Source organism: Rhinichthys klamathensis, unplaced genomic scaffold, assembly GCF_029890125.1.
Source record: "Rhinichthys klamathensis goyatoka isolate OS25496 unplaced genomic scaffold, OSU_Roscu_1.1 h1tg000127l_1, whole genome shotgun sequence".
NCBI lineage: Eukaryota > Metazoa > Chordata > Actinopteri > Cypriniformes > Leuciscidae > Rhinichthys > Rhinichthys klamathensis.
In genome coordinates, this window is record NW_026606664.1 from 3,235,246 (window position 1) to 3,255,863 (window position 20,618).

The 20,618-nt window shown below is 33.5% G+C and overlaps 3 protein-coding genes across 3 annotated transcripts in view; 1 reads left to right on the forward strand and 2 right to left on the reverse strand.

Annotated features, from left to right (window-relative positions):
* The window catches only part of cts12 (cathepsin 12), a 69,685-nt gene that overhangs the window by 48,193 nt on the left and 874 nt on the right, over window positions 1-20,618 (forward strand). Inside the window, exons 2-7 of the mRNA XM_056256541.1 lie at window positions 17,873-18,020; window positions 18,666-18,823; window positions 19,163-19,285; window positions 19,460-19,624; window positions 20,036-20,257; window positions 20,357-20,525. Of these exons, the coding sequence (XP_056112516.1) occupies window positions 18,014-18,020; window positions 18,666-18,823; window positions 19,163-19,285; window positions 19,460-19,624; window positions 20,036-20,257; window positions 20,357-20,525 (844 nt within the window). The 5' untranslated portion in view covers window positions 17,873-18,013. The remainder of the gene's footprint in view (window positions 1-17,872; window positions 18,021-18,665; window positions 18,824-19,162; window positions 19,286-19,459; window positions 19,625-20,035; window positions 20,258-20,356; window positions 20,526-20,618) is intronic.
* Window positions 915-5,865, reverse strand: LOC130089272 (vacuolar protein sorting-associated protein 4B-like). The gene is made up of 11 exons (XM_056256540.1): window positions 5,734-5,865; window positions 4,756-4,867; window positions 3,403-3,553; window positions 3,265-3,320; window positions 3,063-3,182; window positions 2,834-2,990; window positions 1,989-2,137; window positions 1,714-1,795; window positions 1,420-1,639; window positions 1,203-1,343; window positions 915-1,128 (listed from the first exon to the last, which is right to left on the reverse strand). Exons 1-11 carry the CDS (start codon window positions 5,752-5,754, stop codon window positions 1,027-1,029), a joined length of 1,311 nt encoding a protein of 436 aa, XP_056112515.1. The 5' UTR covers window positions 5,755-5,865; the 3' UTR covers window positions 915-1,026.
* ankrd29 (ankyrin repeat domain 29) lies at window positions 7,129-16,145 on the reverse strand. The gene is made up of 10 exons (XM_056256543.1): window positions 15,941-16,145; window positions 15,117-15,227; window positions 14,938-15,036; window positions 13,533-13,631; window positions 13,330-13,428; window positions 12,821-12,919; window positions 12,596-12,694; window positions 12,011-12,106; window positions 11,792-11,890; window positions 7,129-7,519 (listed from the first exon to the last, which is right to left on the reverse strand). The coding sequence occupies exons 1-10, from the start codon at window positions 15,950-15,952 to the stop codon at window positions 7,436-7,438; spliced, it is 897 nt and encodes a 298-aa protein (XP_056112518.1). The 5' UTR covers window positions 15,953-16,145; the 3' UTR covers window positions 7,129-7,435.

Here is a 20,618-nt window from a genome sequence, read left to right on the forward strand (position 1 = left end):
CTGTGATTTATTTGGTCAGTTTATTCATTATGTATCAATTGTCAAATTAATTTTACATTAGATACAATCACCCCTTTGGGACTCCTTGAAAATTCTTAAAACAAGCAACTGGATTGGGCACGTTAATATTTTTTAATTAAGATTTTATTAATTATTTTTCTAATTAATAATAATAAAGAATACGTGCACAGATTAATACTATATAATAAAGAATACGTGCACAGATTAATACTATATAATAAACACTGCAATGTTCCATAAAAAAGCCAATTTTGAAAACACTAAAGGACATGCTTTACTTTAAGAGTGACGTGGTCACGCAAATGACGTTCCTGTATTGTGCTGCGTCACTGTGTTATAGCGCTCCCTGCCGTTTAGTGTTGGTATTTTTCTGGTTGCCATTTCTTTCAAGTCCTGCGTGTAATCATTTGATCAAAGTAAAAACAAGACATGAAAAACACGCGATCAGAGGTAATTTATACATTTTATTTACAGATGAAAGTAGAAATACAGAGTAGAAAAATAAACTTCAAAGGAGACATCTAGACAAGTCTGATTACCCAAAACATGTATTCACATATTTGTAAACACTTTTTCACAGATCTGTGGTTGTCTTTTGGTTCAAAGTTTAGTAATTTACTGTTTTTGTGTTTCTTTGAGCTAAGGTCTTATTTAGCGATGAGGTACAAAAGTGACTAGCCATTAAGCCACAAGTAGCCAAACTTTTGTTTTAGTCTCCCAAAAGTCTTGGTATAATCATCAGGGTCCATTTGTAACAAACCTCTTATGTTTAGAAGATCTTTAGTAGTTTTGATTTGTTTCACATGGCTGCTGATGCTTAATCATCCCCAAAGTCATAACCACTGATCGGATATGGTCAGGACGATATAAAGCCAGCTCAGCTCGCAAAAAAGTTTCACCCCCAGAAAATGCCAAAATGAAGAGTTTGAAAAATAAAAGATGCAGAAAGGACTTTGTAAACATAATGGGAAAAAATATAAATAAATGCCACAAGAATACAAAATTTCAGCCCTCCTGCCCAAAGTCCTCAGTGAACTTCTTCAGCTTTACCAGATCCTCCTCGTTCACGGTGGGCTTGGTCTTCTCGAGTGACCTGGACATGTCCTCCTGAGACACAGACCACAAGATCAAAACAAGCTCTGGGATTTCAACACATTCTTTTTTACTAAACTTGAGCTTACCAAGCTAACTATCGGCTCCAGGAGTTTATCGCTCGCCACGTCCACCCAGGTCATCTTGACTGCGTTTGGGTCGTTTGGGGAGCAGGGCGTCAAGAGGTCATCCACGACATCATCCGGGTTGTTCCATGCCTTTCCTCTGACCTGTTAAAACAGACACGAAAGGATATAATCGGATCGATTAGACTGCTTTACTAGTCGCGCAATTGTCCTTTCGTACCTTTTTGAAGTGAGTCGAGGACTGGACTTTGCGAATGGGCTGCATGAGGGCGTCGCGAACGACGATGCTGATGTCGGCACCCGAGTAGCCGTCGGACTTCTTCCCCAGAGTGATGAAATCAGCTTCGTTGAGGCTATTGAGGGTGGAGCCGAGGTGCAGCTTGAACATGGAGGTGCGAGCGGGCTGCTCAGGGAGAGGGATGTAGATGCGCTTTTCAAACCTGTAATAATATAATATAACAATAAACAAGTGCCAATAAAACAATCAAAATGTGTATGGATTTCTATAACGCACCTTCTCCTGATCGCAGAATCCAGAGTCCAGGGGATGTTGGTCGCACCAAGGACCAGAATTCCTTCGTTGTCGTTTCCTACACCTGTGAGAATGGGACAATTAAGGTAATAATCAATAATATAATAAATTAAAAATATCAATATATTGAAGACAAAAAAAATGTAACAAAATACATGTCACATTTTCAAAACAATAATAACCCTGTCAAATGAGACCCAGATGACACCAAAAAATGTTTTTGCTTGCGACAAAGCTAACGCTAGCTTTGTGTTTACCTTGCATCTGGACCAGAAACTCTGTCTTGATCCTGCGGGCCGCTTCACTCTCGTTCTCGTTTCTCGAGCCGCACAAGGAATCGATCTCGTCAATGAATATGATTGAAGGCTTGTTCTCCCGAGCCAAACTGAACAGATTCTTCACTAACCTAAAGATGATAACAGTATTACTAATAATGAAGACAGAAGGAATCAATATGACCAAGACACAAACATCTATGCACGAGACGTACTGAGACCATATTGAGGTAATAGGACATTAAAAATGTATTATTATGAATACACTATATTAATATATAATCATAAATAAGTATATAATATATATTAAGTAAATTATAAAGTGTAAAAAATGGCAAATTTTTATTTATAAGTACAATGAGACTTAAACAAGACGTAAATATAATTATTTTTAATAATTATAAATTATACACACTTTAAAATCACAATAAAAATCATCATGAAATCTTTTAATCATTATATATATATGATTAATAGATTTCATGGTTTACATAAAACATGAAATGCAAAAAAATGGTGACTGAAAATAAATAATATATATATAATGTATGAAATGTTAAGTAACGATAAAATTATTAAATCCACAAAATTTAGAAATTTTAAAATATACACCTGCAATTGGCTCGAGAAATCCATGTATAATAATATTATAGTTAATATTTAAATAATACTATTAATATTGATTAATATTTTTGTAAATAAGTTATTTATTTGAATATCAAAATAATATTAATTTAAATTGTATTTATATATTTCAAGTGTTACTAACCTAATGAATTATGCCAGATGTGAAAATCATTGGCACTCAACATCTGAAGATCACTTACTTCTCGCTCTCTCCCAGCCACTTGGACACCAGGTCTGATGATGAGATGGAGAAGAACGTGGAGTTGTTGGCCTCGGTAGCCACTGCTTTGGCCAGGTAGGACTTCCCTGTTCCCGGAGGGCCAAAGAGCAGAATCCCTCTCCATGGAGTCCTTTTCCCTGTGGATAATGATGTTTAGAACAGTTCAGACACTTTCATGCATATTTCTTTTAGTATGTAACCCGTCATACCAGTGAAAAGATGAGGGAATTTGATTGGCAGGATGACCGCTTCTTTAAGGGCCTCCTTGGCTCCTTCCAAACCAGCAACATCATCCCACTTAATGTCGGGCTTCTCCATGATAATAGCACCTGAAAAGTGTGAAAATCCAAGGTTTTTGTTTGTAGATCCCATTCTGACTTTAAAAAGTCTGTACAGCACAAAATGTCGTACCCTGGAGTTGATTTTTGAATTTCTTTTTCTCTGCATCGCCATCATCACTGTCGGTCCTGTAAAAACAGAATGTTACATTTCGGTTTCTGTTTAACAGGAAGTTCATTAGCCGATTCAGTAGGAAGTGGAGCGCCTCACCCTTTCTCATCAGACTGGGGAACTTTGACAGGTTTGGAGGGCGGCGCGTTCTCTTTCTTCTTCAGGTACTGCTTGAGCTGCTCCGCTCGGTCCAGGTACTCGGCACACTTTGCTCGGATGCTCTGCTTGGCCTTTTCCCCTTGAGCATCATCTGCACCATAAAACATCAACATAAGCAAAACACGCCACCAGTAGCTCGTCATTTTTCTCACTAAATTGCATTTAATGAGGCATCGAATTGTTTTATATATATATATTGAATGACAATATATAAAAATAAAACACATTTAAATTTAAATAATATACATGTATAATAAAACTACATATTCATTTATAATAATTGAAAAATTATTGAATATTTAAATGATATTATAAATAAATTATAATTATCTACAACATCAAAAATAAATAAATAAAACACAAAAAGGTCATGAATGTTTTGCTCACTAAATTGCATTTAATGTACATTTAATGGGGGATCAAATAACAGTATATAAAAATACACAATGTTTAAAATTAAATAAAACAATTTTTTTTGATTAAATATACAAATAAATATACATTTATTATAAGACAACAGACTGGCTTATGAAATATATTTATAATAATTGTTAAAATATTATTTAATATTTAAATAATATCAAATCAATTATAATCATCTGCACAATAAAACATCAAAAAACGTGCCTTCATTGGTTCATGTATTTTCGCTCAATATGTTTTTGGATTCAATTAATTTCATAAATGTAAGATATGAAATTTTATATATAAAAGTACAATAAAACAAACAATATTTTAGATATGAACAATAAAAACAATGGAGGGACGCAAAACATTTTTTATAAAATAAACATGTAAATGCACTTTAAATTAATAGTATATTATATTAATTACTATATTAATAGTATATCATATATAAATATTAATGAAATAATGTTGTTTTAATAATATTAATGTTTAAATGATAATTATAAATGTATTTCATGAGCCAATATGTAGTCTTATATGTACATAGCTATATATTTTACATATTATATATATATATATATATATATATATATATATATATATATATATATATATATACTGTATATTAATACACACACTCTCACAAACACATATATAGAGAGAGTTTTAAATGTATATTAAATATTTAGCTATATACATATAAGACTACATATTGGCTCATAAAAATACATTTATAATTATCATTTAATATCTAATAATAAAATGTTATTATACTATTCATTTAAAGTGCATTTATATTTTTTATTTTATAAAAAATATTTTCCCAATAAATATAAAATGTTTAAGTAAATATAAATGTATTTAAATTGCTTGAAAAAAGCTTACACTTCACCACATGAAGAAAATACTGGATTGAATGTTGATAGAGGCGCAGAGCTTCCTGATAGTTTTTCGCCTTGTCCTCCTCCGAGGCTCTGCTGGCCAAATCAATGGCTTTCTATTTCACAGAAGTAAAGATAGATGGGACCTGTCATCGGCCTCAACGTGTTACAGACGGACATTTCATCAACTACAGGCACTTTTGGCCAGGTCATTTCCTCCATATCCATATTATATTTAACATTATTTTGCAGTGGAAATGTCATTTTTAACATTAGCAACTCATTCTAATTTTATTTTATTTTTCAGAAATGCACACAATTCAATATTTTTTCACACTTTTTGCATAATTTGATTAATAAAATGAGCTTGATTGTAAATAAAATAAAATTATTCTGCTCCATATTTCTCTTGATGTTTCTTATTCAAATGAATAATATAGTTAAAATTAAAGTCTGAGACAGGACTAAAACAATAACAACATAAAAGTGAAACATAAAAATGCCTGAAGTTAATGAAATGTTTAAAATCTCGAAATGAAATCTGTTGGACTGTCCGTGTTATGTGGTGTAATGTACGGATAACTGGTTAGACCAGTTTAAGGACAGGCTGAGGAATACACAACAGACACTAGTTAAAAAACCTTTACCAAATGTAGCAAATAAGTTAATAAGCACCTTCTTACATGTATGTATGTATGCATGTATGTATGTAACGTTATGTATGTATCGAAAACGTAAACAATCCTCCTAGGTAACATGAACAAAATGCATAGCAGCTACCGTATTTACCTGCCAAACCAATATATATGCTAAAACTGAACAATATCATGAATATTTTAGACTCTATTGTGTCTTACATTTAACTAGAGCAAAACAAAAAAGACTACAAATGCAAAAAAAAAATACATATTATATAGCATGGCCAATACATGAAAAGGCCAATTATTATGACGACTGTCATACCACTTGTAAAGTCTCTTACCTGTAAATTGGCATTCGTCATTGTTGACGGTGATTTGAAGGAGAACGTATGATTTGTTACGGTTCAAGTTTAAACATTTTTAAATGAATGTAACGCAGAATCGCGGTGTGTTGGTAAATCTGTGCGTCCTAGCGCACTTCCGCATTGAGTGTTTACCGTGACGTCACGGGTGACAGGCTTCATGCCACACCTTTTCCGCCTATCAGACACGCCTCCATTGTGACGTAGCAAAAATAAAAAAAATACTAGTTTACTAAAACTATATATATATATAATATATATGCCCATTTAATTTAGTTCACTCCCTCATAAAATACGTTAAAAAGCAGCATTTTATTTTACATTTATTGTTTTGACAAAACAAAAAAAACATTTCAACCACAATTCTCATATTCAGGGGAGCACATATTTAAGCACCAAGGGTGACATTTTTAAATAAAATAAAAGTCCAAAATGCATTTCAACAGAAAATAAATTTATAGCAAGAAAACCTACTTGTCAAAAACCCAACAATTAATTCACACACACAAAAAAAATGGTGCCAGTAATGTTTAAAAAGAAAATTGTGTATGCAATCAAATAAATATTTTTTTAATAAGACATTAAAAAGCAACATTTTCTTTTACATTTATTGATTTGAGAAACATACAGTTTAACACGCTTCTCACACAGACAAAATGCAGAATAAAATGTTAAGAAAACGAACATTTAAGCACCCAAGATTTTCTGAAAAGTAAATAAAATATAGTCCAAAATGCATTGCAGCAGAAAATAAATATGACAAGATAAGCTACTCATCAGAGCCAACAATTTTTTTTTTTTTCTAAATAATGAGCTTTTTGTTTGGTTGTGACTTTTTGTCCAATGATTCATGAAAACATGCTGATAATTAAAATAGGCTACATTTGCAGGCTAAAAGACATTCTAACATTGCTAAAAAAATGTTTTAAATGAGCATAAACTGCTGCTTCTTATAAAATCTGCAAATTTAAAGATGCATTTTTTTCCGCCATCTCCTCCTCAGAATCCACGCTCAGGCGGGTTGCCAGATTTGAGGCCACACAACAGAAACAAGCGTAATTCACAATAGAAAGCCTTGCAGACTGCAGTATAACTTGATCAGCGAATGTATACGTCTGCAATGTTTTTATTGCCGAGGATATTTAGGTCGGGTAGAATTTTCGATCTCTGACTTGGTGTGTTTGCTGGCTTCCATCGCGGTGTTTTCCGCCAAATGCCAAACCCGGGGAGTCGAAATACTATTGGGTAAATTGGCAGTGGGCGGAGTCACACAGGACAAAACAAAACCGGACATTCCGACACGGAACTCACATTTCAAAGTAGAATAATTGGCTGTAGCATTGTTTTTCAAAGAAACAACTATTTGAACTATCTGCAAACATATTATGGTATTTTTATGCTTTTGTACAGTCAAAAAATATTACACAGAGCACCTTTAATATATGCTTTAGACTGAAAACAAAAATCCAATGACATTAATACAGTATGTCATAACATTTCAAGGATGAAGAATAAGCAATTCTGCTTTTCAGTGCATTTGTGTTGTCGATCTGAAGCTTCAAGCATCCACTGAACGAGACTGGAAAGATGTTGCAGGCAGCGACTGCTCTGTTTTCAGTCTCCTGGGACTGAGAAGTAGTGCATTCATTTTTCATGGGCATAAAAATAAACACAGCAGTCATCAACTCTCTCCATTCAGCATCGGCAGGCGCAGGATTCTTAGTATGCGTTCGTTCTTCGTAAGATCCTCCGGCAGTTCATTGTTCTGTAGAGATAATGTGATTCCATCAGAACGTGGTACAATAGTGCCATTAAAGCACAAGATAAAACCTCTATTTTCATTATCTACTATGAACTGAATTTGATTACTGCAGAATTTAGTATATTTTTAGCTCCTGCTTGCAGGCCATTCATAATAGCCCCACTTAAACTACCACACTGACCAGTAGATGGCAGTGCGAGATATGAACAATAACAATACCACAGATATCTGGCCAGGGGCCTGTACCATGATGGTAGGTAAACAAACTCAGGGTTACAGGATTAGTTTCGAGTTGACAAAACCAAACCAATCCAACCTTGCTCTGTTGGTACCATGATGCTGATCATCAACTTTTTCTGTTAACTCAGGCTATGACCCTGAGTTTAGGAGTTTAGGTGTGACATCAGTAGCGAACAGCCAATCACACGCTGAGAAAGAGTGAAACTGCGATTCATTTCTCGCGAGAGAAACAGCGCGATTCACTTCTCTCTTCTGCAGAATATCACAAGAGTGAAAAATATTACGAATTTAAACAAATTTACACAGCAAGAAGAAAATAGCCGTCTATGAAAGAGGACAAGTAAAAGAAAAAGTCTTGCTATATCAGTGCAAGTAAAAGCTGTGAAGTTAATTTATGCAGTTGATAAAGGTATAGAGAGAATTGAACATTTAAGCTCACATGTAGTCATTTTTATAGATTTAGCTATTGATTCTAAAGTGTATTTATATTACCTTCATATATTTATTAATTTAAACGTAATAATGCGTAATAATAATTGATTAACTAAAATTGTACATGTGTGATTGATTAAGGGTATCTAATATCTAAATCATACAGAATTATTATTCTAAATAAGCACTAGTAAAGGCCAGACGATATTGTCTTTAAAAATCATTTGCTATGTAGTGACCTTTAATTTGGAGTAGAAACATTTGGAGTGACTTTATCCTTTGCTCACAGCTGATTGATCCAAGTTCGGTTCGGTTTGCAACCTCTTACCTGGAACATAACCTGCCCCGGTACGTTTAGCCGTGCAGTGTAAGTTACTATGGCGATGAACACTCCAAACCACTTTCATGGTGCCTAAAACCCAGGGTTGGCGCAAACTAAACTGAAACTGGCTAGCCACCTAAAGCGCCTTCATGATAGGCCCCTGGTTTCACAGACAGGGCTTAGATTAAGCCAGGATTAGGCATTAGTTCAATTAGGGCATTTAAGTAGCTTTTATAAACATGCCTTAGAAAAAAATCATTACTGGTGTGCATCTTGTCACAAAACAATGACACTGACATATTTTAAGATATCTCAGTGCAAGTTACTTTCTGTTAAAACAGCTCAAACATGCATTTTAGTCTGAGACTAGCTTAACCCCTTAAGTGTCACGGGCCCACCGGTGGGCCCAAATCCTTTACATTTTTAAAACAGTAATATCCTATACTAGGGGTGTGACGAGATCTCGTGCCACGAGATCTCGCGAGACTAAATATGACGAGATTTCTCGTCGAGTGAAAAAGCTGTCTCGCGATATCCCCATTAATATTCCACCGCTACACTCACATTCGCCTAAACTATCGTTTTGTTGTTTTTATAAAAAAATAAAAACCATTATAAACTAATGCAAAAGTCTGCTCTGCTCATCCAGCGCGAGTTGCCGTTGCAATCAGTGCAGCACGAATCACAGTTCACTGATCGCGTGACGATGGCGGAGGATTCGTTGCGCAACAGACTAAACGTCTGGTAAATGTCTTATCATTTAGAATGCGCGCTCAGCACCGCTGCTCCCTATACGCGCGGTCACGAATTTGTAAGTGAAAGTAAAACACAAGCTCCCTGATGTGCATTGCGCACAAATTAGGCTGCATACATAAAATAATCCGTCTCCCAATACCCATCTCTGGACTGTTTATTTGCGGCTCTGGTCTCTGTTGGCACTGCGAATATTGAGAGAGCACTGTAACGTACAAAGGACAACAGACAAGGGAGGCTCCGTTTCTGAACTTATAATCGGAACGCAAGAACAACTGTAGAGACAAACAGCCTCGTTTCTCTCGGCCTTTTCCGAACTCACCGCATTAACCCTATAACTGCCGGTGCAAAATAAAACCGCAATTTCACAACAATTATAAAGAGTCTGTGTGCTAACTTTGATTATGGTTGCACTCGCACTTATTGTTTGCACTTAATAAGACTAAGAGAAAACAGTTATTTATTTTTGTTATTTATACGGTTTTTATTTCTCTGTTAAATGTGTGTTAAAAGGAGTTCAGTTAGGAGGTCACACACAGCCTCAATCAGAAGTTCTGAAAGCTCTTAAATGTACAGTAAGGTCTGAAGAGACTAATGTGAAATCATACAGGAGAAAAGCCAGTCAATAAAAACCTTTTACAGTGCTTGAATATTGTTTTCTTTCAATGCATTTGATAATTCATACTCATAAAGTAGACCTGAAATGACATGCATTAGAAGATTATTAGTTAAAACATTGAAAAATGCACCTGCATGCTATTTTTCCAGTCATGAATTTTGTCATTGAGGATTTCTGAAAAATTGTGCAAAAATCTCGTCTCGTCTCGTTCTCGTGAACCCAATCTCGTGTCTCGTCTCGTCTCGTGAGATAAGCGTCTCGTCACACCCCTATCCTATACTAAACCTAAACTAATCTTGACAAACTATATATCATTTGAAAGCTTACAATCTCTAGTTTCCATATTTGGTGATTGATTTTCAAAATAAATTACAGAGGAGCCGTAATTTATCAATTTGCAACAATAATATTTTCATACTCTTAGACCTTTATTTTGAAATAGTGATGAACATGAAAAATCATGAAAGAAGGGTAGAAACCTCAGTTTGTTTTCATTCCAAGAGTTCAAAAGATAGCATCCATTCAATTATTTAAAAAAAAAGGTCTGAATTTTTTTTTTTATATAAAGAAAAAAATTATATGATGAGGCAGGAAGCTAAAACGCACATGCGTGTTCTTTTTATGTTTCTTAGAGGTTGAAATCATATCAAAATCTGCCAAACTTCTCATATTACTTCTGAATAGGATGTCTACTTCATAAATTGTATGAAAATTGTGGAAATAATGGTTCATATCATTCAAAACACATATGGAAATGGAGGCGCCCTTATATGGGCAGTAATGGAGTCTGGTTGTCATCTAGTGAAAAAGTTTGGTACTGCGCCCAAACAAAATCTTACTGAAAGCTCATTTTTTGAGATATCAACCTAAAATTTGAAACACAACTTGTTCAGATTTTTGGCTTTGATTTTTTTTGCAGTTTTAGAGTCGCCCAGGTTTTGAAAATATATATTTTATATAAAATATGAATAATTAAATTTTTTACATTGTACATTTTCATAAACTCAAACTTCTATAACTTTTTTTCTATTTCACTTTCTTAATTTATTTCACTTCTACAAGAATCTGCCAAATGTCTTCTTTAAAACAAGACCAATCTTACGTCTATATTCCAAAGCATTCTTGAATTACAACCATTTAAGTTCGAAATGTGCATTTTCATGTATATTCAAAAAAAGGGGGGTGACACTTAAAGGGTTAAGCCTTGTCTGTGAAACTGGGGGTTAAAGTGTTCATTTTAGACAAAGCACCTGTTTTATCTACAAGAATCGTGCAAATGTCAAAGAATTGGTAAAATAATTGCATAATTATTCATTTGCACAGACAATTCACACAATTATTTATTTAAAAAAATATATCAATATAATAAACAATAAACTGAAATGAACTGGAATAAGCTGAAGCACTAAAATAAAAATAAATGAAAACTAAATAGCAATATTTAAATAAAAAAAAACATAAAATGACAAAAACACATAACGAAATGAAAAATTAAACTAACATTAACATGACATATTTATAACAAAAATATAAAAATATTTTCAATATATTTGTCAAAAAACCTAATTCAAAATATGAATAAAACTAAAATAAAGCTAAAATAAAAACTAAAATACACTGGCCTGTGTAGAGATATGGAGAAAATATTGTGGTTAATAAAATAAAATAAAATAAATAAAATAATATAAATATATATAAAATAATAAATGTATTTCTAAAAAAAAAGTATATATATAACATTTTATTTATTTTATTTTATTATTCACAATATTTTCTCATTATCTCTACCCAGTCTTTATTAAAATTGTTCAAAACAACCTCATATATAAATTGCAGTATTTATTTCCATGGACAACTGGCATAATTATTTATTATTTAAAAAATGTATATCCACACGTCTGAAACTGACCTTGTTGGGTAAAGCTGGATCGGCATTTGCCTTCAGCAACAGTGCGACTGTTTTGGGATTCCCGCCCATCACGGCGGCATGAAGAGCTGTAGAACCGTTCTAGATTACACAGCAAAACACACACACACATTTGCTTGAAGACCAAATGTAGGAGGAAGGAAACACATGCGGTCACATATTGTATCACTTTTTACTGATGTCAGATGATGTCTCTCGTACCTTCAGAAGGCCAAGTGAGGGAGAGAACTTGAGCAGTTCCTCAATGACGTTACAGTATCCTTTATGTGCAGCCTTGAACAGAGCCGTGGAACCATCCTTCAGTCAGAAACACAAGCCATTACAGCCATGAGACTCAGCATAATAGAATAAATGAGGCATTTGTCAAACATTTCATGCATTTTTAATAAGCTTCTTTTCCACCTGGCTGAACTGTTTGATTCAAGCTTGGGTAGAGATATGAAAAAAATGTTGTGGAAAACAAGTTTAATAATAAAATAATAAAAATGTATGAATCATTGTTTATTTAATTATATTTAATTGAATAAAAATAACAGTAAAATATAATAAAATAATAATAAATATTGAATTAAATAAAAATAATTAAGCAAGCAGTAATAAAATGATAAAAAAATAAAAAATAAAAAAACAAAAATTGAAATAATAAATAAAATTGACTTGAGCTAAAAATAAAAGAAATATAACAAATATTAAAATAATACAAAATATTTGGGTAGAGATATGGAGCTACTGCAAACTGGAATTTTGCAAAAAAGAGAGAATAATTTAACCAAGTTTTCAACATACTTTTCTATCTGCATCACGGTCCGCACCTCGTAGCAGCAGAACTTTCACCACCTCGTCATGTCCCATCTGGGCTGCCATCCAGAGCGGAGCTGTGCCATCCTGCCCCCCCCCCCCCCCGAAAAACACAATCAACATAGAAAACAAAATGAAAATCACAATAGCATACCAAACACCACTAATGAAAAACAGAAATTACAATTCGTACGCCATGATCATAAATCAGACCTCTCGAGGTTGATTGACTTTAGCCCCGGTTGACATAAGCTGACGTATTACAGTCACATGACCCTCTTGGGAAGCCAAAAATAAGGCCGTTGCACCATCCTGAAACAGAGAAGATGGTTCATTTCATTTATTATGTTTGACAGATAAAACTGGAATTTTTCCATTTCATTAAAATTACATTACATGAACAATAATAAATAAATATTGCATTTAAAAAATAAAATAACATTTATTAAAATAAAAAAACAAGACATAATAAAACAAAATAAAGTAAATATGACACTACATTCATTTGCTAAAACACATATTTCCTCCAAATTATCTCCCGAAGAGATGTTTGGGCTATAAGGTAAAAATCAATCCAACTGTGTCCTATCCCATTCCTAAGAGCACTGAATCAGCAGAAACCCTAGAGGAACTGGCACAAACATGCATCTCGCGAGCAGCTCCGGCTTTTAAAGAGCAACAGCGCGGCCGGCCTCACGCGAGAGAGAGACGTGTTGACTAACATTGAGCTGGTCGTGGACATTGGCGCCGTTCTTCAGAAGGGTGTCCACCACTTTGGAGTGACCGTACTGACAGGCTGCGGAGAGTGCTGTGCCGCCATCCTGTAGATTACAAACCGTCAGTTCTGGATGATCACATTTATTCCAAGTCACAGCTTTCTTCCATAAATACTGCAATTCTTATTTTAGACTATAACATACCGCACCTTTGTCCGAAACTCAGTGGACGCTCCAAATTCAAACAGGAGCTTGACAATTTCATTATGGCCCTGTTGTGAAGCAAAGAAGAGGGCGGTGGAACCTGTCTGGGGGAACAGTGACATCATCAGCGTCATCATCAGTACACAAACACACTTCAGATGTTATCAGCAGCACTTACACAGCCGTTTGAGGAAGAGTAAAATTACCACACATTACTGCACTATTAACAACCTGTCACTCTATCTATATATCTATATTTAGGTCTGACAAAAATAACAGTCACTGCAGCTTATTGCTGGGTAGATGTCAACAGAAATGCTAGGGAGGAAAAAAAAAAAGTAAAAAAATAAATAAATAAATAAAATTAGATTAAAACAGCATTAACAAATACATAAATATTACATTAGCTTATTTATATATATTTTTTAAATGAATGCTATTTTTATCTAATGGGTTTGTTTATTTTATTATGTTATATTTTTTATGATTAATTTAATTAATGTTCCTATTGTATTTATTTTATTTTTTATTTGAAGCTAAATAAATAACTATTGATAAATGATGAAATAAATAAATGAAATGAAATGTAATGAAATAAAAAGAGTACATGATATTAAAGTAACATTACAAAAAGTAAATTAAAAATAAATAAATTAATAAATATAATATAAGAAAGCATAATAATTAAATTAAACATAAAAATAAATAAAATAATAAAATAAACTACATTACATTACATCAAATTTAATAAATTAATAAATAGGATAAATATAATATCATGAACAATCTATAAAATAAAAAATAAAGCAAAGCAAAATAAAATTAAGTTATATAAATAATAAATAAATTAAATAAATAAATATGACTTTAGATTAAAATAAAATTACATTAAATGAAAAATAAAAATAATATAAGAATCGAATTAAATAAAAATACAACAATATACAAACAAACAAATAAATATCACACTAGATTAAATTAACATTATAATAAATAAAAATTAAATTGAAAATAAATTGAAAATAAATTCATTAAAAAATATTTTTTTTAAAATAATAATATAACAAAACATTAAATTAAATAACATTAAAATAAAAACATCTAACTAAATTAACAACATAATACAATCTTAGATATCAGATATCAAAATATTAGATAATATTTTATCACGTGGTTGTCCAATCAGCACATTGGACAACCACGGTTGTGATTAACAGTGTTATAGAAAAAAATTGACAGATCTCAGATATTTTCCTGTAGCTTAGGAAATGAAGATGTATAATAGACTGTCACAGACTGCATGCCCTTGAATCATTACACAAAAACAGCTTAGAAATATTATTGAGGAATAAAACAGTTACATAAAATTGTCCATTATAATACCAATGTAAGCATGCTGGAGATGAGTACCTCTCTTTGCAGATTAATATCTGCACCTTGCAGGATGAGTTCCCGAACACACTCATAATGCCCGCTGTAAGATGCCACCATCAATGCAGAGGTGCCGTACTGCTGAAACACACCATAAAGCATTAGTCTATGGCAATTATATTGCATTGTGAAACATTCCAGAAAGAAGTAGTTCATACACAATCTTTGCAGTCTACATCCACTCGCCCGCTGTTCAACAACAGCTGAAGCAAAGCCAAGTTTCCTTTCCTTGCTGCCCAAAACACAGCGTTGGCAAGAGGAGTCTCCTTCTGTCAGACACATAAACAAGCAGAATCAGACACAACCAAAACAGACTAACACGTAGGCCGACAAGCATCATTTATACGAGAGATCACACTATTATACCTCAGGTGGATGTTACATGCAGTTAATTTACTCATTATTATATTACTGAAGGACTGCCGAATCAATATCAGCATAAATCCTCTTTCATGTCCACATTAGCAAAGTAATGTTGCTAAATAAAATATAAAAAAATATAAAAAATAAAAGAATAAAAGCACTAAATTAATTTGAAATACATTTTTAAAAACATTTATTTAAAAATGAGTGCTGTCAAATCGATTGTGCGCACACATACACACACACACACACACACACACATATATATATATACAAACTTTTATGTTAGATACGATTAATCGATTTGACAGTACTATTTCATTACTATAAATTAAATAAAATATATTAATTCAGAAGTGTAGAATATGAACCTGTTAAAACAAAATGACAGCAAAGAAAGTAGATTCCAAAATAGTATACGATATTTTAGCCTTAGCTACGGTTACCATGGTGAATTTTGGAAGGGCGGGGTGGGCGGACCCTCGTCATAAGGCCATAAAGACGCCCGTGACTGATAGAAAAACTCTTAATACGTTATTCGGTGACACGTTTATTTGTATTAATCTTAAGACATATTTAGATTAAATAATGTTTTACCCACGTAAATATTCATGTTTACCTTGAAAGACATCCTAGGAATCTCATTCGTGCTTCATCTTGCTGGTTTGCGCGGTGTCCCTTATAATGTATGTCCGCAGCGCTCATTCATCCCCAGTGAAGAACTGAATGAACGGGGATAAACGGTCCTGTTTACCGCAGTGAGTATTACACGGAACCGAGCCAGCACGAACATGAGCGAGCAGCTTTTGCATCAACTGCGAATTCACTTGTATACCCCCTCTCTCTCTCTCTCTCTCTCTCTCTCTCTCTCTCTCTCTCTCTCTCTCTCTCTCTCTCTCTCTCTCTCTCTCTCTCTCTCTCTCTCTCTCTCTCTCTCTCTCTCTCTCTCTCTCTCTCTCTCACCCACCCACACACACACACACACACATACACATAAGGTTCGATCCCTGAATGAATTGTTCTTATGAGTCGGATCTTTCATATGAATCAGTTGACAAAACCGACTCATTAAACCGAGAATCAGATAAATTGTTCGAATCGTAATGAGCCGAAAACTGGAGCAGATATAATAAAGTAAACCGAGGATTAGACTGGTGACGTGAGGCGAAAAATAAGTTACTTTAATAGCCAAAAAACGTGTTACAAGAAATGTTACAAATAAAACAGTGAAAAAAGCCATTATTAACAGCGAGTTCCTTCATAAGTCTTGTTAAGAAAGACGTAGGGCTAATGACGCTCAGGACGTAAAAACGAATCGCTGGAACTGGTCGAGTCATCCGACTTGATGACTACAAAAGGGTCTGATATTTAGATACCACAGTGTTGTTTTGTCCCATAAAAAGAAAAAATGAATAGTGTTAAAATTTTGGGGGGTCTGTATCACTTTTGATATATTCTACAAATTGTGCATATTTAATTAAATTATCATATTTTAAAGTTTTAAAGTCTTTATACAAAAGATAAAAATAAATATTGTATTTATTATTTTTATTCAATATGGAAAAGTAATTTGTGAGGAAAATGTAATATAATAAATACATATAATATACAATTATTAAAAAGTAATAAAAATATAAGCTATAATGAAATGTCTATTATTTTTTGATTCAGCAATATAATATAATATAATATAAAATAGTCTACATTATAGAAAAAAATATAGGCTATAGTAAAAAATATTTTCTACATTTTTATTTAATACAGTTTGTAAGGAAAATTGTAAGGTTATGCACTATAGTATAAAAATATAATATAACAATAAATAATATAATATAATAATTATATTTATTTTTAATACAGCAAAAATATATGGAAAACCGTAATGCTATTCGCTATAATATAAAAATATAGTATAGTAAAAATAAAGGATATACATACAATAGGCTATAATATAATATAATATAATAATAATATAATATATAATGTAATATAATAATAGGCTACAGTAGAAAAAAAAAGTCTAACCTTTTCATTTAATACGGCAAAGTAATCTTGTAAGGCAAATCGTAAGTCTGTTCACCTGTACCTGCCCTTCAACACAGACTGTTTATAATGAAAAGCCCCAAAATATGCCCTGCAGAGGCAATCATGGGATGAACCGTAATAATGGGGCTAAATTATGACAGCACTGAAGAACACACAGCCTGACTGGAGAACAAGAAAGACAGATGACTCAGCATTCACCCCCGTAATAAAGGCCTTGGGGTGGCTGGACTATACTTTAAGGATATAATGTCTGTAGTATACGTTCATTATATTCCAAACAAGAATCAGGTCAGACAAAACACGTCAGGCATTCAAACATCGCTGACTCAGTCCTGATTTAAATCTTCAATAACAAAAGAAAAGGTGCAATATGACCCATCACATTTGATTTCCTTAGATGACATTTAGGAGAGTTTCATGTGCAGCCAGCAATGCCAGTGTTTTGATAGTTGTTGGTTAGGGTTAAGCATTTGAAGTCTTGTTAATTAGTGCCTTCCTCTTGCAGGATGACATGGTATAGCAAGTTCTGACAGTATGGACACACCTTCCGTATGAAGGTATATAATGCAGAAGACATGCTGCAGTTTCATCTGCACAAAACCCCAGACGCTCAGACAGCCACTTTCTGCAGAGCCTGTGCATCAACATGTTCGGTAAGACTGGAGGGAGTCATATAAGGAACTTTGGATATGGTGTAAATATGACTTAGTTTCATTGTTTGAATATTTATGTTAAATATTTTGTTATAAATATGTATTTAAATTGAATTGTTGAACCAAAAATGTGACATAAATTGTGCTCATTGTTTATTATATGTTAGTTATAATTATATATGATATTATAGTATAGTATAGTAGTATAGTATAGTATAACAATTCTATCTTGTTAGTTTGTTTGTTTGTAAAAGTGAATCAGTCTCAGAATAAGAACTCAAAAAGCAAAAAAAAAAATTGTTGCTTTTTTTGCTTCAGGTCAAAGTTTTGGACCTGGTGTAAATATTATAAACAAATACAGTTGTGTAAACATTTATGTTATATATTTAGTTATAAACATTTATTTAAATTGAATTGCTGAACCAAAAACTTGGGCTCATTGTTGATTTATTTTTTATGTAATTAAAAGCAAAGCATTTTTTTTATATAATTTCTATATATATATATATTGAAGGCTTAAAAATTTGTTTTATCATTTTATTTTTTAAATTATATATATATATATATATATATATAGTGTGTGTGTGTTGTTGTTTTTTTGTTGATAAAACACATTTTTCTAAATGTAATGTGTCTTTTGCATAGATACCTATCAAGCACACTGGGTGGCGCTGTTCAGTAGATTGGCCGTGTTTGCGCTCCTGATGTGGGCACCTCTGCAGGGGGCAGCAGATTCAGAAGAGGAGGTCGCCTCAGAGTGGACACTGTGGAAAAAGGTCCATGAAATATCCTATGATGAAAAGGTCAGTTATGGTCATGTGTGACTTAAAGAGACAGTTCACCCAAATACTGAAAATTCAGTCATTATCCACTCATGTTGGAATACAACAGGAGACATTTCGAAGACATGATGGCGAGTGAATGAAGACTGAATTTTCAGTTTTGGGCAAACTGTTCCTTTAAAAACTCATTTAAAAGCTTTGAATCACTATTGTGCTTAGTTTTGAGGCACTTAACTCTGTATAAACATGTATTTTAAGTCACTTAGTTACTGTGTTGTTAAGATTATTATACGTTATACTGTACATTATGCACTGCATTTTTGTTTGTATTTCTTATGAAGTTTCACTTTATAACTGTAGAGTGACAACATTCAGAGACAGACCATCTGGGAGACAAACATGAGGATGATTGAGAAAAACAACGATGATTTTCGTTTCGGATTGTCAACGTTTAGCATGGCAATGAACAAATACGGTGACCTCGTAAGTAAAAACGACTGAAAAAACTGAATAAACAATATGATAAACATTATGGGTTTTATTAGCTTTGTTAAAGGTGGTCTTATACTGACACCTAGTGGTGTGGATGTCATCATGTACAAAAATTGGATCCAAGATGATCTCGATTCTCTTATCTGATTTTTGTCTTCTCTTCAGACCAGTATGGAGTACAACCGCTTGCTGGGTGCCAAAATCAACGGCCCGATAGATAGAAGAGGAAAGATTGCATCCGCTCAAACGCTCAGTTTAAATGCTAACAGACTGGGATTGACCAATGTTGACTATCGAGCACAGGGATATGTGACTGAAGTCAAAGACCAGGTGGGATTCTCTTCTATTTTCTTAGTTGATCATCATTCATATGCTTATTTTTATTCCAAAGTGTCATCCCAGCTAACAAAAAATACAAGCTAGCTTTTGCTAACGTCGCCATTAAGTTATGAAAACGTTATTTCTGGATGTTCTCTGAAGTCCAACTAAACATTTCTGTTCCATGTATGATGTATAAATAACATTTTTGTGCTAACATTTTGAGAACATTATTAAAGACCAGATAACTTTGAACGAACGTTCTATTAACGATACCGTAATAACGCTTGTTCTTAACCATGAGAGAACCTTCCCAAAACGTTAGCCAAAGCACTGAGAATGTTCCCTGTTAGCTGGGATATATACATTGTTGAAAATTATTCTACTGTATGTTTGGTGCTAAAGATTTGTCATTTTTTTCAGGGATACTGTGGGTCTTGCTGGGCCTTTAGCACTACGGGTGCCATCGAAGGCCAAGTGTTCAAGAGGACGGGACAGTTGGTGTCCCTCAGCGAGCAGCAGCTGGTGGACTGCTCCAGGTCTTACGGCACATACGGCTGCAGTGGAGCCTGGATGGCCAATGCCTATGATTATGTCATCAATAAAGGGTTGGAGAGCTCCGGCACTTACCCCTATACGTCAGTGGTGAGAGATGTTGTTTATTTCAGTTAGAGAAGTAGACTGTATGATTTTTTTCTGAGATGGCCAAACTGAATATATCTTTTTTGGTTATGGTTTAACCAGGATATTCAGCCCTGTTTCTACGACAGAAGTTCAGTTGTTGCCAGAATCAGTGATTACAGGTTCATCCCAGCCGGAGATGAGCAGGCATTGGCTGACGCCGTGGCAACCGTCGGTCCAATCACCGTCGCTATAGATGCCGACCATCCAAGCTTCCTCTTCTACAGTTCAGGCAAGACTTCACTTCTATTGATTCTATTTTCATTCTGTAAAGAAAAGAAGAAAATAATATATAAAATAATTATTTACTAATAATTTCTGTTTT